The following is a 24,056-nucleotide window of genomic DNA, read 5'->3' as shown; positions in this document are numbered from 1 at the left end:
CTGCTCTTTCCCTCAGCCACTCAGCACACAGTGTGCTGCAGCTCGCTTGCATTTTCCTGTGCATTTTCTTGTACAAATAAAGTGTGTTTGGTTTCTTGTCTATGTGATTATCACTTCTTGAACACTCAAAGACATAAATACACACAAAACACCCACCCCACAAAAAAGAAAAAAGAAGAAAGGAGGCACTGCTATTTAAGAAAACAGACCTGACCACCAAGCAGGAAGGTGACCCCCAGTGCTGTGCTCAGCAGAAGCAGAGCCTCAGCACGTGGGCACTTGAACAACTCTGAGAAGAGTCAAGGCAGAGACAGACCAACCAAATCAGGACTGGAGCACAAACAAACATTTAGCCAAAGACTTTTTTTTTTTTTATTAAAGGAATATATTTATGAAAGAATAACTTAAAAGCGGTTGTGGCCTTGAACTACCTTCTCCTACCAGAAGCTGATGCTCAGCCTCCGCTTTGGAAGAAGGCTCTATACAGAGTTACCACCCAAAGACAGCAATATTCTCCTTTCAGCATTATGGATTGAAATACGGTGTCCTGTGAAGGGGCTCCAGCAAAGAGAGTTCACGCAAAACAAGATGCAGCAATGGTCTGGCTGCAAATAGAAGGATAGATAGAAGGTACTTCATCAATATAAGCCTCCCCACCTCCCATAGGGACACAACACCTCCTGGCTTGGTCTGGAGGCCAGCCTCACCTCAGCTCTCCCTTGCAGTCACCAGCCAGCCTGGAGCTTCCCCTACACAGGAGGCCACAGCCCCTTCCTTGCTCAGGACCACCCCCAAGCACTCCCAGCTGCAGAGGAAAGGGCCAGGTGCCCACAAAGACACACCAGGTTCACAAGACTACAAGTGCCAGGCCCAGCCCCATCGCAAGCACAGGTCTTTGCAGAAAAGGCTGTTCTTGCTCTTCCCATCACTACTAACCCTTGAGAATGCGACAGGGAGGCAGAGGATGCCCAGAAAGAAGGGAGAAGAACATAACACACCAGTTGAGCGATTAAGGAAGCATCAAACCAGAGATGTCTGCAGAGGACAGAAAAGCTCTATCAGGAACCATTCAGTCCCTCCTTCCCTCAAACAAGAGGAAGCAAGAAAAATGGAGGAAAAGCTTCAATGCAATAAGACCTTGCAAATCCAGTACGGCATCCTAGAAAGCAATCATCCTCACAGAAAAGCCATGCTGAGCTAGTACCCTAACAAAGGACAAAGCTGCTGGGCAGGGTGACTGCCTGGTGTTTTAAGGCTGTTTGTTGTTCAGGAAAGGGAAGCCGAATAGCCCGCATGACACCAGGGTCTCATCTCCCACATGGCCAGCACTAACGCTGCTGCAACATTTCCCTTTGGATAACCAACACTCCTGGCAAGAGCAAGGGTCCTTTGGAAAGTTGAGGTCTAACGTATGCTGAGTTAAGATACCACCACCATCACTTCCAGCCTCCAAATAGGCAGCCAAGCCGCTGCAAGAGCCAGAGCAACAAGCACTCTCTGAGTGAGAGCACGCATACAGCAGCACTTTGGCTTCAACCACCACAAAGAAACACTGGAAAAAAATCACATTTCCTTCTGCACCAAGCATCTTTTTTCAGGGAGGAATCACGCTCGCACATGAGTGTGCTACCTGCCCAATATTCTCTCTCACTTTGTTGCAACTGCTGATTACAAACACAAAAAGGTCTCTTTATTGCAGTCACTAGGGAGGAGACGGGCAGGGGATTGCACAACAAACAATCTGGCATGACAAATCTCACCAACAACATAGGCATCTATCTAAAAATGCCTCTTCCTCATTGCTTGAAGCCAAGACCCTTCTGTAACTATCATATGGAAAGCGTGCATTCATGTCTGTCAGAGGAGAGGGAAACAAGCTTTCAGGTCGTAGCCCCCATTTAAAAGAAAAACTCCCAAGAACCATCCAACAGAAGAAATCACCCAAGGACAAAGGCACCGCAGCCAGACACCGGCAGTGCACAGTGACAGAGGTAGATGAGCCAGCCTGCTTTGGGGATTTATTAAGTCGCTCCAGTCCCACAGAAACTGGACTGCACCAGTCTGGAAGAATGGGGAGGTAGGAGATGGAGGAAAACAGCTTTTTTTACTCGCCTCAGCAACTGCACAACAGAAAGAGTCTGTGTACTTTGCCAGGGCAGCAGGTAAGTAAGCAGAAGTAACAGGGATGCAACGCTAAACCAAAGCAGAAAAGGACAAAGATTCCAGTCCCTAGAAGACTCACCTGGCAGTGCTCTTGTCCCTAATTTGCCTGGCAGCTGTCACATGAAAAGACCAAACACTTCAAGGAAACACAGAAGCCCATAGGGTAAGCATCCCAGAGAAAGATGAAGGAAGAAGGAAGAGCAAAAAAAGGTTGCAGCGTGATGGACACAGTCAGAGAAATCACACCAGATATTACATTACTCCCAAGGCCATAAGCAGCAGAGGAAGACACCGCAATGCTTGTTTCCAGCTTTTTCTAGAAGAAATTTCCAGAAGTATCTTCTACAAGATGAGATTTAAGCGCCTCAAACCATCTCTTTCCTTTCACTCTCCACGTGTCCCACCCACCCAGCCTCCCCACATCTCTCCCTCCTGCCCTGCCCTTCTCCATTCAAGCGATCTTGGCCAGCCACTTCTCAAGGCCCTCGAAGTCAGCATCTCCCTCCTCTCCCTTGCTGCCACGGGCGCTGCACTCCACAAACTCCACCCTCATTGGCAGCTGGGAGAAGTCAAAGTCCTTGCCCTTCTTTCCCAGCTGAGCGGGGCCCCCTACGGCGGAGCCATCCAGGCTGGTGGGGGCTGCAGAGCGGGTCACTCGTAAGGTGTTGCTGCAGAGAGAGAGAAAGGAGAGGATTAAGAACCGTGAACCAGAACAAATTACCTGTGTGACAGCTGCTGAGATGTGGTCTCTGCACAAAGTGAATCTTTTCCATCAATGTGGTCAGCCTGCCAAGAGCACAGATGGATACAAACCAAGCACGTTAGAGGGAGCAGAATTATTGAGCTGTGCATTAGCAAATTCATTCATTCCCAGGTTTGACCCCTCTTCAGCAAAAACATGCAAATCCGATGCAAACATGAACCTGGAGGCACTGCAGGCTGTACTAGACTTAATTTAGGATGCTGAGGGGAAAAAAAAAGCCAAAAACATTTGAGTTGCAATGGGTGGGGGCAAATTGGTGGGAAGGGCTAACGCAGGGAAGTGCTGCTGCTCAATTCCTCAGCAAGGCATGACTTCCAACCACAAGTGTCAATTTGGAGAGGGAAGCAGAACTTCAGAAGAGGCAAAAACCTGTTCTCATTCTAGGGAATGAGCCTGGACTGCGAGAGCTGCTTGTCTGACTGCAAGGGCCTGAAGTTAAAAGGCCCACAGCGCTCAAGACCTCCACTAGTTCAACAGGTCATCTGGGCAGGGTGAGGCACCGTGATATCGGGGATCACGCACTGTGATTTGACTGCCTCCCAAAAGCCAGGCTAGGGAAGACAAACAGCAATCTCTGCCCAGGATTTCAGCTGCCTTACAGAAGGGAGGTTAGGCACTCAGCAGTGAAGAGGAAGCGGTACAAATCACCCTGCTGCCATCTACCGGCCAAAAAGCAGGGCAACGAGACAGCTGCATTCCAGGAACACGCGTTAGTTTGGAGACTTTTAGGTAAGGACTGGGATGTTCTCCACACTACAGCTTCTAGCAAGGAACACACTGCCTTTTTTTTTTTTTCCCCAAGACTGCAGCAGTCCTAGATCAAGCAATCTTCTCTCATCCTGATTACACCTACACAGACAAAACAGAATGCTCTTTATCTTCAAAGAACAGATGTGGCTCAAGGGGCTCACTGAGCATTGGCAGAAGAGACAGAAAGGAGAAGAAAGAAATGCACAGAGAGGTTTAAGATCCAATTTCACACTTACAGCTCTTTCTCCAGCTGCTGTTGAATAAGTTTTGCTGATTTTGCCATTGTGACATCTAGACAGAGAAGAGAAAAGGAAATTAGCTCTTTGGTTTTGTCAGAGGTCAGAACCTGCTTCAGGCTCCTAACGTTACAGCAAGGCCTGCTCACACCGTGCTGTCGTTAGACCTAATGGCACAACAACAACAGTGTCTGTGCTAGGATAATGGAGAGAGGAGCTTTGTGTCCATGAGTACGAATGGCAGCAAGTCAAGTGCCTGATACAAGGCAGAAAATTTATTTTTTTTCCTCATCGTCTGAAAGCACCAAACCTGATTCTGGCAAAAAGCTTCTGATTAACTTACAGGGATCCACACCTCCACGGGGAAAGCTGTAGAGACCTGAAAATCTAGCAGCACTCCTAAGTTGTGATTTCACTGTCACATATGGCCGTTAACCCCAACAGTCACTCAGGGACTGAACATCCTCCACTCCCACCTTCAGGACTCCCACAATACCTTGCTTGTTGCAAGCTATCAGCAGTGCGGGCGCGTTTTTGAGCACTGTGCTGTCGACCAGGACCTGGTACAGGAACTCTGCCACATCCTTCACCTCCCGCTGGAAAGCTACGCTGTCCACCACAAACACAATGGCTCTGGAGGAGAGAGAAGGGAATAGGTGCTGGGCACAACCCTCTGTCATCACCTTCCCCTGCAAATATGGCAGCCTAGGCCAAGACAGCTGTTTCCACACCCAACCTCATTCAACCTAAAAGCAGGTCAGGACATGGGGGCTGATACACACCCCGTGTTCACACCCAGCAGGAAACCTGTCCCTCTCTGTCCCAAAGACATACCGCATTCCCAAACCCTCCCTGCTGCATTTGCTTTGCCTCCTGATGCACTACAAAGGCAGGCAAGTGGGGGAAGCAGAACCCCCAGTGCCTCAAAGCAGAGCTGACTCTCAGGACACACACACACACCACCCAGCGCACGGCACCCTCACCTGGCTCATCCCTGGCAATAAATAACATTCCCCATGTCCTCCTCCCCTGCCAACCACCTGCACCTTACCTGGCTGCAGCCTTGAACCTCTCCAGGAACTGAAGCCGCAGGCTCTCGTGGCCTGGGAGGTCGATTAAAGTCACATTAGCGTTCTAGGAACAGAAGCGAGAGGTTGTTAGCAACACCTGCACCTGGGGAAAACCAGTCTGATGGCGGGCTCCAGCTGGGGCAGCAGTGGGGAGTGACCCCCTACAGCACAGAAGCACGTAACACTCCCCTGGGTGCAGTCTCTCCATCGGCCCAAACAATTATGACAGGCTGAGGTGCTGTCTTAGAACCAGCGAGGAACAACACTCGCAGCCAGGACTTGGTAAGGAGAGAGCGACACCAGCAAACTGCCCAGCAGAACAGTGAGGACGGAGCACAACCGCGCAGAAACGAGCACGCTCCACCCTCTCCTCCTCCAGACAGCCCTCCCTGCAAGCACCACGCACACAGTGTGAGTGGCAGAGCTGTAGGAAGGCTGCCTCACTCGGTAAAGAGCAGATTTACACCATCTCTGTTGGTGAATAAACCTCTGTACAGCAAAACCACAGCCTCCCGCTCTGCATCGAGACATCTATTCAGGCAGACAAGCTACCCAACTGCAAGCCAACCTAAATGCACACAGCTTTGTTAGGAAATAAGGCAAAAGCAGCCTTGCAAGATACTTCTTCAATTAAAAGCAGCAATCACTTCTCTTTCCACGGGCAGCCAGCCAGCCAAAGCAGTGACATTAAGGAGAACGAATGCCTCTCGCAGGCTCCTGACAGATGTGACCACAGAGGGCCACGTCACCGTTCTCAGCATAACACGTGCTGTTCCCGAGAGGGGAAAAACCGCTACACGGGATCCTGTCTGCTCACTGCTTTCGGATTTTAATGGAAACCTTTGATCAGAAAAACAGCAGCCTGTCTTACAGCATTCCATCACCCCAAGTATCTATCTGCTCAATCTTCAAGAGATGTTAACTTAAAGAAATAAAAAGCCCTGCAATTCTTTTTACTAAGTTTTTAACCCCTTATTATTACCTTTGTTAACACAGATTGCCACAGAAAAAGCAGAAAAGCATCTACCTTTAAAATTCACCAGCAGGTAACATGCTGTCAGCTCATGCTTTCACTGCCACGTGTGCACCCGGCAAGAAAAAGAAACCCTTCTGAAACTAAAGAGATCATCGTAAATGGAAAATAACCGCAGCAGCCTAGCATCTGGAAATAACCAACCCCTTCTGGGGGCCAGATGAAGTTCAGCTGAAGGCCATTTTTAAGCCTGCAAACCTTCCAAATACGGATTTTCTTGGGAGTGAAATGAATGCCAAGCAAATAAACTCAACGCAACAGAACAACACTTCCTCACAACTCTTCCTGCTCCGTGCCAGACCCCTCTCTCCACTGCATATTTTACTCAGTGCTGCATGTTTTACTCAGCTTTAAAAGCTGCTCCTTTTCCTCTTGTAAAAATAATAAAAATAAAAAGGAGGAAAAAGAAACACCTCTGCAGACAAGGAGCCCCCAATACCTGCCAACCTTCTCCTGCCTGCACACCGCCTAAAGGAATCCTTCCCTGCTGAGGCCGAGCAAAGGGCTGGCTCCGAGCTGGAAGCTGGCAAAGCACAAAAGCTCCCGCAGCGCTGGGAGGCTCACTCACCTTGTCGCTGCTGACCCTGTAGACGGCAGAGCTGTCGGTTATCGACGTCTGCGTGTCCCGGTACTTGCCCGTCAGCAGCTGCGGGGAGGAAAAAAAAACAAAAAACAAGGAAAAAACAGAACCAAATGACGAGAGGGAGTTAAAGGGAGGGCAGAGCCTTCAGGGAGCCTCGTGGCCGGCCCGTCCCGCACTCACCCTGGCGAACAGCAGCGTCTTGCCCGCGTCGCACAGCCCCAGCAGCAGCACGGCCCTGCGGCCGCTCCTCCCGGCCTGCGCGAGCCTCCAGAGCACTGCGGGGCACAGCGAGGCCGGCCTCAGACACCGGGGGCCTCGCCGCGCCCCGCACCCCCCCGCACCGCCCCCGCGACTCACGGAGCGTGAGGGCGACCAGGAGCAGCGCCAGCAGCACGGAGAAGGCGGCGGGGCCGGGCGCCTGCAGCTCCCGCCGCAGCGAGTCCAGGTACGGCTCCAGCGCCCCCGCCATGGCCGCGCCTCGCCTCACCGCGTCCCGCCTCGTCCCGCCGCTGCTGAGGCGCCGCCGCGGGGGCTGCTGGGAGTTGTAGTCCTGGGCTGGCGGGGGCGGCGCCCTGAGGGTTTTCCAGGGCCAACCCCTGCCCAGGGCCTCGTCCAATTTGGTCTTGGGTGTCCCCATCGGGAGTTGGGCTCGGTGGTCCTTGGGATAGAAGAATGGGGGCTTGCTTGCTCGCATTAAAATTGATACTGCTGCGTGTCTTTGCTTACTAACCAAAGTAAGGAATCTCGCAGCCCCTCACAGAAGGCGGTTTCCTGACAAAAATGGGGAACCTGCCTCAAAAACCGTCCCAGACCCACCTTGTGGTTTGGACAAGAGCCAAGGAGCAGCTCAGTCTGTGCCTTTGTACAGGGGGCCAAGCAGTGGTGATGAAGAGGAGTTCTCAGCCTTCATCCCCACGGCCCCCCGACGACCACCACCACACAGGCACAGATGGGAGGACTTTATGGAAATGACTGCTTGGAGCTAATTTTAATACAAAGCGGGGATATATTATGAATATGTATGGGCGCATTGGGAAACTTCATGCATATGTAACTTTTTACTGCATATAACCAAAGCAGGTTGCCGCGTTAAGGTGCACGTGCCTTTGGGAGCTATCCTGCATGTGCCCAGCCCCAAAATAAACCACATACCTACTTTATAACTTATTTGCTTTGGGTTATAGAGTTCTTCCACAGATCATCCGGATCCCCTCCGACTCGGGATATTCTCTGATTCTATGATCTCCAGGGATGGGGCATTCACAACCTCTCTGGGCAACCCGTTCCAGTGCCTCACCACCCTCTGAGTGAAAAACTTCCTCCTGATATCTAACCTAAATCTGCCGTCTTTGTTTAAAACCATGCCCCCTTGTCCTGTCACTATCAACACGTATAAACAGGCGTTCCCCCTCCTGTTTACACACTTCCTTCAAGTACTGGAAGGCCACAATGAGGGGCAGGGATGCCCAGAGGGGGAAAGGGACACAGGTGAAGAAGCAGAGGGAAGAGGCCACCATGGAGAGATGGCAAAAAACATCCCAAATTGGTTAAAACTGAATGAGCATCATCCCCCAGCTCTGCTGGAGGTCTGGAGGGTGGCTGCAGGCAGAGCCGCTGCTGGCAGAGCTGCTGCTGGCACCCTGAAGGCTCTTCCCACTGCCAGGTTGTCACCAGAAGGTGACGGAGTGGTGGTGGGCATGGGTAGCCGGCATCTGCCCAGGCAGCAGAGATGTCAACCGCATCCCTGGAGCACAGCCGGGTTGGGGTGGTGATTGCTGGCCTCTGCCTAGCACTTGTTAGACCACACCTAGCTGCTGTGGCCAGGTTTGGGCCCCTACTTCAATGAGACCTTGGTGAACAAAAGCAAATTCAGCAGAGAGCCACCAGCATGACCCCAGGGGCTGAGGGACCAGGGTTTGTTGAGGCTGGAGAAGAGATGGCTTCAGGGCAGACCTGGCACCAGCTGCCACATTTCTTCCAGGTGGCAGGAAGATGGATCCAGGCTCTTCACGGTGGTGCAGAACAAGAAGCAGGGGAAGCATATTGAAACAAGAGAGGTTCAGACTGGATATGAGATAAACTTCTTCCCCTCAGGACAGGCAATCAGTGGGACAGACTGCCCAGGAAGGTTGTGGAATTTTGTTCTCGGGGAAAGCTTTCCACCTGTAGCAGTAGTTAGCTGTAGAAACAGGCTCTTTTAGGGACACTGTCTCTCTTTGCTGATTCTTAAGAACAGATTAAACAAACCATCTGTCCAATATACTTGAACCTACAAAAGTTCAAAGCACAGAATATCATTGTTTCCACTTTAACTTTCTGTCTTCAGAAGTGATCTTTAGTTAGGCTAGTGGATGTCTTGCAATATGTGCCATATGCATTCAAATATCATCACTGCAAATCCATCAAAATATTAATTCCTGCAAAAACAGGAATTCAACATTTTTCTGTCCTCAGCAGTTCTTCTATGCCTGCCTCGAAAAGAGGGTTACTACCTGCTGGTTTTGTTTGTTTGTTTGCTTTGTAGCTCAGCAGAAGCTCAGCAAAATGCAGGTTTCCAAACAGGTCCTCAATTTTTCTCATGAAAGGAAGTCTAAGCCTGGGCTCTCCACAGCGACATACTGCATTTTAAATGTACTGCCTGGTGGAAATAACTCTGCTTCTGCACTATTCATATCCACCCAGCTGAGATATGAGATGGAGTGGTTTCCATTCACACCTTCCATCTTACAACCACTATATTTTTGTGTTTTTGTTGCTGTTGTTGCTGTTGTTTTTTTATACTCTCTACCATTCAGCTTCCCTCACATAAACACTCTCTGTCTTTCTATATCCCAAACACAATGGGCAGCTGTTGTCTCCCGGGGAGATAATGGGATAATCTGGGTAAAGCGGAAGCACAGATAATATAAAATGTCTGTTAATTAGACTCTAGGACACCTTTAATCCATTTTGCTTTAGAAAATATTGAAAGGAATTTCGCTATTGGGCAACAATAGCCTTGAATGGCAATAGCCAGATTGGAGTCTGCCACTGGCCTGCAGCAAGAGGTGCCAGGGAAGGAGTGGGCATAATAACTACTTTGAGAAATCTCAGGAAACCTCTTTAGACTTCGAGATTTTATTCCTTGCTGTGACAGCAGCAGAAAACCGTGAAGTTTCAAATAGCCACTTTCAGAGTGATGGAGAAGGGCAGAGGAAGCAGTGAAGGCAGAGGGCCCTCTGTGGGTCAGTGTTGGAGCTGAGGGCACGAAAGGAGTCACGGCACTAGGTTTCCTCCCCCTTCAATGAGGGCCCTTCCCATCCTGTTACTTGTCCTCAAGGAAGGTGCACACCTGGAGGAGATCTGAAAAGGGAAAGGACAAGGAGGAATTCAGACCTTGCATTTAAACAGAACACGCAACATCGCTCCCGTCCCACCAGTGCACAGCCAACTGTGCCAGCATTGTCACACCGTGGAAAACATATCCACCATACCACCAGAAGTGAGCATTAACCACAGATCACACTGAACACAGACTGACAGGACAGGGTGGGTTCTTTTTACCACTTCTCAAACTCCATGTTTTCTAAAGGTAATTAAAAATCTTTCATCCCCATTGATGCCAGAAGAAGTTTCCAATCTGGCAGAAGTTAGCTCAGGAAACTCTGGGAGAAGTATACTGGAAGCTTTATGAGTTATCCTCATTTTTCTTTAAAAAAATGGACATAAATTTCTTTAAATGGACAGCAACAGAAATAACTGTCCATATAGCTGATGCTAAGAACTGTGATTCACTGACTTTGTCCTGAGGCTGTTACATTTACCTGATGGGTTGCAGGTATTGAGGCTAGCAACTGAAGCATAGTATTCATCTCCGAGGAACTCCTTGTATGTTATTCCTTGGCGGAGTTTAACCAGGCACTTGGTCAAGTCTTTAAACAGAAGATCCTTGGTTTGAGACTGAAACATCATGAATCTCTCTTTCTCGGTTCCATGTAATCCAAACAGTTTCTGAAATAAGGCATGAAGCGGTAAGTGTATGTAAAAAGTAGAAAGAAAGCAAGATTCAGCTTGTACAAGCCTCACTTTTAGTACTACTTCTTCACCACAAACTCCTTGTCCTGGGGAGCGCCCAGTCAAGCTCCAAAAGTTTAGGCCTGAATCTTCTGTCCGTGTGACTAGGTGGCAGGACTCTCACTGGTAAGCAGCACACTTGTGGCATGACCGGCAAAACAAAAATTTTTTCTTTTTTAGTATTTCACTATATGCTGATCCCACTGGGAGGAGCTGCCAGCAGGTTCTGTGCCTTCACCATGAGCTGAAAGCAAAAGGAGCTGACTTCCAAAGTGTCTCTTAACAGATCCAGATGGCGGAGAAAATCTCAGCATTGTTGGTGTGAAATCAAAAAGAGCTGACATAACCTGGTTATGCTGACAGCAGTAGCTGGAGGACTGTGTGTGTACCAGCGGGGCTGGATGGCTTGCTGCTTACCTTGTGCCTGACACAGCTGGGTCAGAGATCAGGCACCCCAGAGGAGTTTCCAAAACACAGCTGTAAGTTCAGAAGGGATGGAGGGAGGGGGAGACTAAGGGACAAGGCTCTGACCCCATATCAGTAAGTCAAAATCTTCCACATTTCACTCACTTGGAGAGCATCATTGCTCTAAAAATGTAAACGTGTTGTGTAAAAAACCACCCCAGAACATTCCTCCCACTGTCAGTACCACTAACCTCTTGTCCCTCCAGCAGCTCACGGATTTTGTTTGCTTTCTCGGGGCGTGCGACCACAGCATGGGTAGGAACTTTGGCCAGGTGGCAGGTCTTGTAATCCATGGTGTTTGCCCGTTTCCCATTAGTGCACAACAACTCGAAGTCATCCCTTGTCAGACCTTTGGCCCAGTCATCTTTATTGCTGCCTATGAAGAGAATTGGTTTGGAGATTCAGAGATCTTGTATAGTAGAGGCATAATCACCCTCTCAACACCCAAGCAAAGCATTTGTCCCTGCACGTGTGTGCACTGACACTTAGATACTTCGCTTGTACAAAAGAAGCCATATGGAGTTTGTAATTAACAGGCCATCAGAATAATTGTGCAGCTGAAGTCAGTGTTTTGGGAATGAAAATAACGCAGATGGGGGAAGCAGTCCTGCCAAGTCCCATGCAAGAGGATAACCACATACCATCAACGTTTTCGCCAACAGTTGAATGCTTAATAAAGGCCACATCACCCTGCTCAACCAGACACCTGTGAAGTACAAAGAAAGGCAAGTGATATGGGTGCCGGAGTCCTGGTCCTTTTCCACAGGTTGGATTCTGACCTGTATCTTACTTTGTGAAATTAGTCTCTAAAGATAGTCAGGTCTAGGAGCCCTGCCATGAATATTTTAAGGATATCTGAAACAAAATCTTTTAACACATCCTGGAAAAACACACGCATCCTTTTAACATACTAAGTAACTGATGTATTTTGTTGTCAGAAAGAAGTAGTTCAGCCAAGAGCAGAATTTGCGTTGTTTTCTGCAGTGCCTGGCTGCACCTTTCAATAGCCGTGTAAAAAGTCAAACTTGCACCAAAATGACTGCAAATCCTGCAGGAGGGTCTCTTTGCTACTAGATGTAACTGAATAAATAAATAAATAAATAAATAAATTCTCTTTTTAAGTTTGTGCCCAATACAAATTACTTAGACTTGATCTGCTACTGGTTGGTACAGAGGAGATGGCACTGGGGTTGACCTCTGGTCCCTTCTCTTTTTAGGGAATTGTTCATTTTAACCAAGGCAAGCAGCATTTTTAACAGGGAGCATCCAGTGGCAACATTGTTTCTGGGTTTCCACTTCTTAACATTCTTTATTTTACATAATTTGTTATGTAACTAAGCGTGACACCACTGTCATTGTAGGAGCTCTGGCCAAAATGCTCATGTCTCTCCCAGTTTGCCTGGAAGGACCAGGACATTCATTTTTACAGAATGGATACATTTTGCACCTACACTGGAGAAAAGGAGAAGAGATGGTGGGAAGACAGCTGCATAAAGAAAAATCATATGGAGTACGTAAGTAATATTGCAGACTTATATACCTGCAGCAGTGTTGTGGAGAAAAAGAAAAGGTCAGCGGACTAGTGTCAGCATGAGGCCAAACCCCATGCATGATCTACCCATCACCTCTCTGATCTGCCCCCCAGGTACCTGAGCACTTTCCCCACCTACCGTAAAGCTCCAGTATATCCATAGTATTTCTCGTGGCTGCTGGCGACACACTTCTCCAGCAGGTTTTCCCCTGAACCTTGGCACAGCTTGCAGAGGCGGGAGTTAGGAGGAGAACCAGGAGCACAGCCCTCACTGAAGTAATCATCTGAATAAAACAGGAATAAAATAAATTTACTTTTCCTGCACTGGAAAACTGGGGTTTCTTTTCATAATATGTTCTTGTGGTGATCTTATATGAGCAGGCTGAGGGGACTGGGAACAGGCTGCAATGCAAGGAAGAGCTTGCCTCAGCAGACAGCACATCACATGCATCACGCTTTGAGTAGGAATCTTGTCCCTTGGTGTGATTGATGATCTTGGCATTGAAAGAAGAATGTGTCTTCTGCAAACCATTCCCAGCTCGTGTGGAACCAGCCTTTCTGGGCAGGCACGACTGTGTTTGGCAGCAATATGAGAACTTAGGGGGAAGAAGGGACATTAGGAAAGGCAGGTAGGAGGATGGAGAGGCAGAGTCTAAAGCTTAATAACAATAGTATGTTCTTGAGATTAGATTTGCTGATAATTATATGCATAATTTGCCTTGGTCCATAATATCTCCATATTATTTTTGTTGGACCATAATTCTCACTGACTGAAAGTTGGGTATAGAGGCTGCTCTTCTGAGCAATGCAGACTTTTTACCCACTATTCTCAAGGGAGTCAGATCAGTCCCTTAATGTTTCTTGAACTGAGAGCAGCCTCTATCCCCTATTCTCAGCCCTTCTGGGATTCAGAAATCTATCCCTTACTCCTACACAGAGTCCTGCACAAGGAGCAGCCCCCCTGTACCTGGGGCAGCCTGTGTTCTCATTTTGGGAATGCCTTTTGGGCTGCTGAAAGGGGAAGGGGAAAGAAGTGAAAAAGTGAAGCCCCCACAAAACAGCTGATGTGCCGTATCCTAGTCAGAATCAGTCACCAACAGCCTGAAACTTTGCTCACTGAAACCTTAAATAACAGACTCATCTTCATTTCCTTCTCCAAGTGAGAGTTTTCAAGGCACAAGAAGATCAGAGGAGGCATGGCAAAACGTTTTTGCTCGCAGGTTTCTAACTCAGACAAATGAATGTATGTCTTGACTCACCAAAATCGCAGCTCCCGGTTTTGTTGTGAATCAAGCCCATGGGGATGTTCCAGCCAGCAGTTCTCCCAACAGCGGTGTGGCACGACTTCTTGCCTTGCAGATTGTTCCATGTGATGGCACTATCAGATTTCTTCACAACAGCCACAGCAAAGTATGATGCTTTTGGAAGGAAAAGAAAGGAGAATTAAGGACTGACCCAAGGATCCCACTGTGCTCCCTTACCAGAGTATCAGCTACACTTAGGAGAGGGCAGCTACGCACAGCGTAGCAGAAATATTTTGTCCTTATGAAGGACTGGCCACACAGCAACAGAAAAACAGTTTGCAGATGTGATGCATCTATTCCCACCATGCTCCTGGGAAATTATTACCCCTGACATTTCTCCCCCACAAAACTGGCACTCAGGTATGCAAGAAGGCTGTGGCAAGATGCACACGATGCGTGCCTCCCCATTTCATATCCTCTTTAGCAAAGGACAAAACCTTCCCTCCTCTCTCTATTTCTATAAAACACAATTCCCCAGTGCTACAGCCCAGTCCCTCTTTCTCTGTTTGCAGCCCTGGCAATGTCACAGTGAGGCCATGAGAGCACAGTGTGCTCCAGCAACTCTGCACAAATCTCTGCTGCTGCCATATGCTTTGCCTTGTTATCTGCTTGCAGACCCAGAGTTTCCATTTAAACGTTAATTTCTCACCCAGATTTTTCACCTCTGTGTTGTACGCAGTGGCTTTTACAAAACTTTGTGTGGCCATTAATTCTCAGCTCATGACTGTATATGTATTTTTCCTCTTATATCTGAACAGACAATTGTCTGTCCCTCTGTTGGCAATAATTACCTGGTTGTCCTTCGTCTTTGCTGCACTGGCTGTCCTCTGAGGGAAAGAAAAAGAAGCTATTAGATAAAACATATGGTAAATCCAAAAATAAGTCAAGCTCACTATTTTCTGGAGAAAGTTCATTCTAGAAGTGGCTATTTAAGGTTGCATTGAGCAAATTGGCAGAACAAAGGACAGCCTCTCTCCGTTCTTCAGTGCTAAGACAACTAGTTTCACCAAGGCCAGTGCTAAAGGACAGGGGCATCATGATTAAAATGAAGAAGATAGGAGCTGGAGGTGATCACGATCCTGATTTTTCAGTCATGTAGCATCAAGTAGAGCTGCCCTGCACATCATGTGTTTTCTGCGGGGTGCAACACTGAGGCTGCTTTCTAGGTTTGAGAATAAACCTGATGCTTTTGCACCTACCCCTTCCCCAGCACCAGGACTGCACTTACCCTCGTAGCTTTCTCCCACCACTGGCACCAACCCACACACGCCAGCAGTGTAGACAAAACCTCCATCTAGGCTGATGGCATCCGCTTCACCTTTCTGCAATGAAAACCGCATAGTGATGAAATGACACTGTATTTCCCCTGGGCAGCTCTTTTTGGAAACTGGATCTTAGCAGAAACAGTAAATGAGAGGAGACAGGCTGGGGGCAAAGGGGCCTGAGAGGGTAGCACACGGCCAGACAAGTTCTTGCTGATGCAGAGAGAGGGTGCTCTGAAATTACCTCTCACATGTGCTTGTAGCCACCTCCCGCAGCAGCTCTCACCTCCAGGCACTCACAGGCTCACATGGGTGCATCTCCCAGCCTGTTTCCTTATCCCACCTGTCCTTTGGAGTTGTTTGACAGCATTTTGTGCTGTCTCCACAGTACTGACCCAACTTTCTGAACTAACATCATCTACACCACGGAACCCATCCTCTCCTGAGCAGGCAATGGCCTTTCTCTGTGTGACCCCGAAATGGCAAGAAGAACTGCTCTTTGTAGGCTGGGACACTCAGCTCAAAGGGGAGAGTGCTTACATTGCAGGCTGAATCAGCAAGCAGGGCACGCTCTAAGTCTAAGGGAAAACTGGTTGTTAGAGGCGAAGAATTTCAGAGGATTTGCCAGATCCAATGGCAGGAGACTAAGCACAACATTACAGCTACCCTGGTTGCATCAGAGAACAAGACCTCTTAACTGCAGAAGAAGATTTCCCTGTTTGGATCCCAGAAACTTGTTTTTAAGTATAGAGGAAAATAACAGGCATGACTGATGCAAGCAAGTCAGTCTAAAAAACCTTTCTCAACAAGAAAGGTTTTTTCTTTCTCTTGTTGTTTTTGTTGTTGTTGTTGTTGTTGTTGTTTGTTTGTTTTTTAAGGCTTCTGGCCAGTACAACCACTTCATTTTATTTGAACTTAAAATCTATTTCTTCTTTTTATATTTTACTAGTCACCTTCCTTTTCTAAATAAAAGGTTACTTCACACCAGAAAATTATTTCTTGTTTAGGAAACATCAAAGAACTCTGTCTAATGACACTTTTTAAAGATGTTAATCATTGGAGAGCTAGTTGAGCCTTTTCCCTGTGATAAGGTTGGTTTCTGCCTGCTGTGATTTCTCAGAAAGCCCCCAGCATTTTATGGTAAAATCCCACCCCCAGATCTCTTATCAGGCTGAAAGAGGCAATGCCTCTCTCCAGCTGAAAGAATCCTGGGGAGGAGAAAAGGAAAAAAGCCCTACCATGATCTTAACAATGCAGTCCTTCGTGTTGTCTGCCACGGTGCACTCCACCTCGCCGTTGCTCACCACACTCCAGCGGTCACACTTGCTCTTCTCATCCTTGCCTACTGCACACCACTGAATCTTGTTTTCTCTAGGGCCGACAGTCAACTGATCTGCAAAAAAAATGGCCGGAGAAGAAAGAATAAGCCCAGAGCTCTGCTGAACAACAGGGCCATGGGAAGGCAGTTTCTGGGTGAGGGGGACCCTGCCACGATGCCATCTGCACACAGCCAGCCTCGGGACTGGGACCAGAGGGAAGTGGAGATGCACCACCTGCTCATGGTTTCGTGAGGTAGCATTTGAATAACCTGTTTTGATGCTATGTGACGTCGATGTGCCTCCTTCCATAAAGGCCATGGTGGCTGAGCCTACCACAGAGACCTCTGCCCTGTGGATGTTAAGTGGCTTTCAGGGGTCATTTGTTGGACATCTGACACAGAAAGCCAGCTAGGACATCAGTAAATGCTTGATGAGTCTGGATGGAAGTGAAGGACCCTGTTTCCCTCGATTGGCCAATGCTGGGCCTGATGTCCTGGGATGTTCCTCCTGATCCTGTACTCTTACATCCCAGAAACAGCTATTCTGAGCAGCAGTTTTGACCATGCCAATTCCCTACCAACCACACAAGCCAATACCTTTCACAGGAAATATTTTATGGAGAATACACTCTATACTTCAAAAGTCATCTTCCTTTCCCCAGATGTGTTTTACGATCATGACCCTTCAATGCATCTCCCACTGACACTACATCTGTACATCACATCCTGCCCACCTTTCCGGAGGCTCTGGATGGCACTGTAATACTCAAAGCCCAGGTAGAGCTGGGAATCCATCAGTTCTGGGACACGTTTCAGCATTATAGCAGAGTCTTTGAAAAGCAAGTCCTTGAGGACTGGGTCCTTCTTGCCAGGTGGCCCAAAGAGGTGGAAGTCGCTGGTTGTGCCCACGCCAAAGTTGCTCTGCCACAGGGAAAAAATAATCAGAAAACAACTACACCAAAGCATTCAGAAAACTGGAGAGAGCAAGCAAAGCCAGGGGACAGAAGACGGATGGCAGGGGAAGGAAAGCAGAGCTTGCAGGTACCTGTGCTTTTGAGAGAAAACTCCAGATGTCATCAATTTTGCTATCATCCCGAGCCACAACGGCGTGAGCAGCCACTCTGGCCCAGTTACACGTTTTGTAGCTGTCCACAGGCTGACGGGTACCATCCAGACACAGCAGCTCATACTCGTCCTTCTCCTCTGGGGCATTTTCTAGAGGAAGAGGGGAACCATGAGTTGCATCTCCACAAAAATAGACAACGGCCCAGCATGGGGCAACTTTGTCATTGATTTATTCCAGCTGAACCTCAGGGAAGAATTCTTCACTGCAGACAAGTTGCAAAAACCTCTTTGCAATAATGCAACGGTGTTAGGAGAGATGGGATCACCGTGGTCATACAAAGGCAGTGCAGAAAGAATCCACATGCACATGAGATGATCTCTGCTGCTGCCATAACTAGCCCATCAGTATTTATTCATGTGGCAGTACTGCGTGGACATCCAGGCACATGCATATAGATACGAATACAAATAGATTTAAAAACACCTTACAAGTAGATTTAAGAGGTCAGGCCCCGCACGTGGTCTGTAGAGGCCAGCAGATAGCCAGTGTCAAGGCTTAAAACAGAGCCCAGGTCAGAGGGCACAGGATTACAGGAGAATTCAGGTAGGAAAGGACCTCTGAACATCTCTGGTCCAACCCCCTGCTCAAAGCAGGGCAGACCAGGTTGCTCCATTTGGATCTTGAAAACCTCCAAGGATGGAGACTGCACAGCTGTCCCAGGCAGCCTGTCCCATTGCCTGACTGTCCTTACAGGAAAACAATTTCTCCTTGCGTATGGTCTGAACCTCTCTTTTCAATCCGTTCACAAACCCTGCCTTATGACCATGGTTTCTCATCTTTCCATAGTCCAACTCTGTAACAATCTTGGCTCCACCTCCTTCCTAATCTCCATGTAGGTACAGATGGGCTGCTCTGAGGTCCCCCAAAGCTTTTTCTTCTCCAGGCCGACCAAGCCCACCTCCCCAAGCCTCTCCTCGCAAGACAAGCATCCCTGCCACGTGGCCCTGTTGGGATTTTTGAATTTAAATTTTTGAATTTAAGTTCAAAAGCATTACCATTGGTGCCATACTGCACCAATCAAGCAGGTTTTCCTTCCTCGGAGAAGAATCCGAAAGGAGAATTAGACCCCACCACAATCATATTTTTCAGTAACAAGGATAAGTTAGTCCTGTAATTAATACAGTGTACAAAACGTGTTTCCAGAGTGTAAAAGATCTGAGGTATGAAGTAAGCTAGGAGAGAAACGAAGGTTTGCACAGCGTAGACTAATCCCAGGATGGAGTGGAAGCAACAGGTTGGAATGGAAAGAAGAAACAAGTGGTTTGCAGGCCTACCTTGAACAGTTGTGTGTTTTACAAAAGCCACATCTCCTTTTCCGTCCTTCAGACACCTGTAGGTGAGAGGAAACCGAAGAAATGTTAAAACAAACAAAAAACAACAGACATCACGGCTCCCTGCCTCCTGTTTCAGCAAATTACTTTGGCATAAACTGCAACCGCAGAGTAGCAGTCTTCCCAAAAAAGCTGTGCTGGCAGGGAGGTAAATATAATGGCAGAGAAGTAATGCTCAAGAGACCCAGTTAGAGTTACCACAAGGATATGTAGCATTAGCGTTAGGTCTGTGCAAAATCAGACAGCAGAGCTCCTTCTTTCAGCTCCTGCTGACTGCCTGCCAGTTATTGCTAATTGGGTCTTTAATTACCAGCAGTCCCAGTTCTATACATTCCACCTCATCAGGACCCCTGATTACAGCACAGCAGTCCCTGGTATAACAAAAAATAACTTCCACTCACTGAAAAGCTCCAGAATATCCAGAATAAGGCGCATTGCGGAGGCATTTGGTTTTGGCATCCCCCTTGCACTGACGGCACAGCTTTTGTTCAGTGGTGGCACCAGGCACACAGCTGGCAGAGAAAAACTTGGCCACCGCTGCAGGGGAGAAACATGCAATGGTTAGTCTAAAATTCCCTTTTACAAGGACCTAGAAGGGTTTGGGGGGGGAACACGGAAAGAAACTAAATGCTTCGGTTGCTTTCCAGGTTGCCTCTGAACCTCTGCAGATCAGGCAATGCCGCCTTCACCTTGCCACCACCCCCAGCTTAACATCAGCCCGTTTCTCATGCTGTTCCCCATGTCACCTTGCTCGACTGAGCCTGAGTCGATGCCTTCCCACTCGATGTCTCCCCGGTGGATGAGTGTCCCGATGGGGATGTTCCAGCCAGCGGATCTGCCCAGGCCCGTGTGGCAGGAGGTCTTGCCTCGCAGGTCTTTTATCATGAAGTCTGTTCCTTTCTTAACAACAGCCACAGCATAGTAGCTGGTTGTAGAGCCTGCAGTGCGAGAAGGAGGGAGGTAATTAAGAGCTTTGCTTGAACAAGCCTGGTCTTCCCGTTTTCTCAGGGGTGAGCTGCGCTGCCTATATTGAACCAGCAGTGTACATTACAACAAGCAGTGATAAGCGTCCTGAAAACACTACTACATGCAAAATGCTCTGTCACTGGACATATGTTACGGACATATACTTATAAGGTTGCCTAAACGAGTCTTTTCTCAAACACCATTGCCCACTGGAGCATTCATGCAAGCGTTATAAGTCTGAAATTCCATGTCTAGTCTTTAGAATTACACTAACTCCATCAGTTACATATGAATAAAGTGACCAAGTTTTAGACATGGTCAGGAATGACCCACCCGTGTTGCTTTGATCCTGAATATTGCGTACAAGCAGGCTGACCTCCTGGGCAGAGTGGGAGAAAAGAGATTGGGAGTTTTGGATGTGTGGGATTGCTCGAGGGGATAAAGACAAAACAGAGAAACAGTGTCTGTTCGGCTCCCCAGAGGAGCAAGGGAGAGAGGAAGGACAGCACAGGGAGCTGGCAGGGGTGGAACATCAGAGTAAACTCTTATCAGACAGGACTGCCGCAGGATTTCGTTATGCTCCTCTACATTTTTCTGTGCACTGCCTGCACCTCTTGCCTTGGTTATCTCAACAAGGCACTCCTCCACGACCGCTAATGGCAGTGCTGCTGTGGCTGTAAGCTGGTCTGGCCGATGGCTGCACAGCCAGCTGTGGGGACTGCTGTGCTTTACCCACGCCGTTCAAGGTCACTGATAGCAGAATGAATATCTCTGGGATCTCTTCCAAACAACTTTCATGCCACGTTTTGGGAGGGCTGGCATTTCTGCTGATGGTCATCTCCATCCATGGCCACTGCATCATCATGTCACTGATGACTTTCAGCACAGCTACCAGCACAAACAGGGCACTGGTTCTGTCCCCTTCCATTTTAGTGACCCAGTGGTCACGGGCAGCAACAAATGATTTGCATTTTGGCATTACTGGCTCCCTCCCTTCCCCTGGGGGATCTGGAAGCCAGGGGCAATAGCTCAGACACCCAGCAGAAACAACATGGGAGCACTGGGTGGAAAGGAAGGCCTTTGCGCTACCAGTTTGCTACCACCACTTGGCTTAAAAATGCTACGTGAAAACGTTACCTCCACTTCGCTCGTAGACCTCAGCAGCAATGGGCTTCAGCTTATAGGGGGCAAGGCCTGCCTCGAAAACTTGACCACCGTCCAAGCTAATGGCATCTGCTTCGTTATTCTAAAGAGCAAGAGATTTCAATCAATAAACAAAACGAGGGGAAAACACTTCCCAGCTGCCTCTCCTGGATCCTTGTGGGTGAATCCTTCTCCACAGCAGGATTACCAGTGACTCGAAGGAAACCCTTTCTCCAGGTGGAAGGTGCTGCTGCAACCTCCTCAGCACCCGGCACAGCTGTTTGCTGCCCACTCACCGAGATGGCTTTGATGCAGTCCAGGTATGTTGCTTTCTGCACGCAGCTCAGTGTAACTCTCTCCTGTTGCGTGTGGTCCTTTAGGCTGTTGCATTTCTTCTCTTCTGCTGAGGATATTGTGCACCATCTGACGGTTGTCTTGGGAGGAGCAGCAAAACACAGAGCTGCGGGAAAAAAATAAATAATAATAATAATAAAAGTCATTTCAGAGGGGGAGAAAGCCACCAATGGGGGAGAAACACCAACTCTTGTTCCTTGCAGCCATGGCCTTGGGGGAGCAGCAGGATCTCCTTTGTGCATCTCCTAAGTCACACAGGAAAGGAGTTTCCTTCTCACCTGACGTGTGGACCTTCAGGAGCATCTGGAAGGACCGTCCCCATCCCTGGGTAATGGACGTCCCTGCTCAGCATGGTGACTCCAGCAGCCTGAACTCACGGCAACACCCACAGGGGCAGGAGAACAAATCCAATAGAAACCAAACTCCAAACAGAAAGAAAAGACTGTCCCCTGAAGCGGTCTCTTTGCAAATAACCCCAGAGGGAGAGCAGCTCTCATCTGGCCGGACTATGTTCAGTATGCTGCCACACACAGCTTCCCTGGTGGCCAGCAGATCAGATATATTTACCTCTCTGCTCCCCATCTCCTCCAGCACAGGCAGCAACCAAGGTGCTGTACCGCCCGCACACAGCCTCAGCCCTCTCTTCTCAGGGTGCCCCACCAGTAAATGCAGCTGCCTGGCTGTGCTGGGAGGCTGATCAAGCAAAGACCGAAGGTCAATGCAGATGCTTGACTCCTTCAGCAACCTAAGCACCAGAGATGTTGGAAGCTTGCAGTTAAAGTGCTCAACTGGTCCCACACCTGCACGTAGCTCTGCCCCTTCCTGGCAGGATTGTACAGACCATGACACGCACACTTCCCTTTCTCCAGGCACATTTTGTTCACATGCATCTCCCAATTAACCCGTGCTGTTCCCATTTTCTTTTTCACCTCTGAAACATTCTGTCTTTTTGACTTTTCGAGCCATGACTCCACCAGCAGACACCTCCTGCTCCTCCAAGTGGAAATGCTGACTTTGGCCACACGGGGAATTCATAGCCCTAATTCTCATTGCCTAAATCTACATTGTTCACCTTTTGGCTGGAAAAAAAAAAAAAAAAAAAGCCATGGCCAGCTTAATGTGGGGCTGAAACCATCCCGCCTTGGGCAGGAGCTGGTCTGGGTCCTCCTGAGGGCCCCTCCACCAGTGCTGGCCAGTGGCCATGGCACGAGCAGCGGTGACAGCCAGCACGCCACTGCTTTGCTTCATGGCACTGCTCAGCCTGGCTGCACTGGTGAGCACTGGAAAGGTGAGGGCAGCCCCAGTGCCTCAGCCCCTGTTGCACAGCATTTGGACAACTTCCATGCAGCAGGGAAGGAGGGATGTCCCCAAGAGGACACCAGTCATCACCGTGCTTTATGGGAGGTCAGAAAGGACCTGCTGCTCCCTCCTTCCCGTGTTGGGTGTATGCAGCAGCAGTATCCTTGCCATGACTCGCTGCCCCTTGCCTGCCCGAATCGAGAGAGGAGAGGAATCTGTGCTTCAAGCAGCACCAGCTCTGCAGCGGCACACTCCGCATGTGAAATGCACGAGCAAAAGCACAGCGGTGGCAGCAGGACAGCGCTCCGCTTGTTGAAAGCAGTCCAGGAGTTTCCCAAGCCCAGCGGAGAAGGGCTGGGAACAGGGCAAGCTGCTGGGGGACACCAGCCTCCCCCCTGGCTGCAGGAAGCCTCGGAGGTCCACGAGGGGAGCAGCACCCCGGGGGCGAGCAGAGAGGTGAGGAACGGCAGCACCACTTTGCAGCCCCTAAGCAAACTTCTGGGGGAGCAGCAGGGGAAGCCTGCAGGGACTCCTGTCAGGGGTCTTTCCGTTATTTAAGCTCTGTTTTAGTGCAGCTGCCCTCAGGTTTAACCCAACGCACGGGCAGGTTGGCGCTGGTTTAACCCCACGCATGGGGATGCTCCTCTCCTGGCACAGCAGCTGCCGGGGGATGGGGGGGGGGGGGGAGAGGGGAGCTTTTCCCCTTGCCCTGCACTGAGCTGCTGTTGTCAGTGTTCAGAATAGGCATCCTCATTTACAGGTACCCATAGCTGCCAAAACGGGCAGGTTTTAATTACTCAGCTGCCAGGTTTAACTTAGGAGCTGCCTGGTCTGGCACATGCTGCAGTTGCTCCTGTAAAAAACAGCCTGGGCTAGGGAGAAAACCTGTGGTCCTGGGAGGTCCGGGCTCCTCCATTCCCCCCCAGCCTGCTTTCAGCACACACTTACCAGCTATCCCTAGGGACAGCACAGCGGAGAGCACAAGTTTCATGCTGGAGCAGGAAGTCGGGTGCCAAGGAGGGGCTGCGGTGGTCGTGGTCACAGACCGTCCCCTCCGGGTCTGTGATGGCTCTGGAGCCGCTTTCTCCCCCTTTTATAGAGAAGCAGCCCTGGCTGTGTTTGCAGAAGCAATGACCTAACACTGTTTGTCCTTCCTTGTTTCTCAATAGCCGCTAAATCGCCCCCCTCCCTGGATCAGCCCATTTTTAGGACGCCTTTCACTCTTTGGCACTGAACCCCTTCGCAGGCAGGAGTCGGAGCAGGCAAGGTGCTTTTTGTTTTACAAGGGGCTCCAAATGGAAAATTC

General features: G+C 49.1%; 1 protein-coding gene across 1 annotated transcript; it reads right to left on the bottom strand.

Moving 5' to 3' along the window:
- Positions 1-359: 359 nt before the first annotated feature.
- LOC101795303 (ovotransferrin) lies at positions 360-23,857 on the bottom strand. Its single transcript, XM_005028068.6, has 25 exons — positions 23,699-23,857; positions 21,394-21,557; positions 21,092-21,200; positions 19,735-19,926; positions 19,390-19,525; positions 18,932-18,987; positions 17,577-17,746; positions 17,266-17,452; positions 16,452-16,606; positions 15,180-15,273; positions 14,743-14,778; positions 13,907-14,065; positions 12,787-12,931; positions 11,758-11,822; positions 11,308-11,492; positions 10,402-10,588; positions 9,907-9,940; positions 8,846-8,867; positions 6,956-7,256; positions 6,779-6,873; positions 6,584-6,661; positions 4,964-5,046; positions 4,409-4,545; positions 3,913-3,967; positions 360-2,831 (listed from the first exon to the last, which is right to left on the bottom strand). Exons 1-25 carry the CDS (start codon positions 23,739-23,741, stop codon positions 2,615-2,617), a joined length of 3,105 nt encoding a protein of 1,034 aa, XP_005028125.2. The 5' UTR covers positions 23,742-23,857; the 3' UTR covers positions 360-2,614.
- Positions 23,858-24,056: the final 199 nt, after the last annotated feature.

This window comes from Anas platyrhynchos, chromosome 9, assembly GCF_047663525.1.
Source record: "Anas platyrhynchos isolate ZD024472 breed Pekin duck chromosome 9, IASCAAS_PekinDuck_T2T, whole genome shotgun sequence".
Taxonomy (NCBI): Eukaryota; Metazoa; Chordata; class Aves; order Anseriformes; family Anatidae; genus Anas; species Anas platyrhynchos.
Note: the sequence above shows the minus strand (reverse complement) of the source record. Positions and strands in the feature narration are given on the sequence as shown.

What these genes read in the sequence shown, in the direction of transcription:
- LOC101795303 (XM_005028068.6), bottom strand. Translation starts at nt 23,741, where the DNA reads ATGAAACTTGTGCTCTCCGCTGTGCTGTCCCTAGGGATAGCTG. An exon ending in GGTCTACGAGCGAAGTGGAG is followed by an intron (nt 19,927 to 21,091) that starts GTAACGTTTTCA and finishes CTCGCACTGCAG; the next exon opens with GCTCTACAACCAGCTACTAT. An exon ending in GGTGGGAGAAAGCTACGAGG is followed by an intron (nt 14,779 to 15,179) that starts GTAAGTGCAGTC and finishes TCTTTCCCTCAG; the next exon opens with AGGACAGCCAGTGCAGCAAA.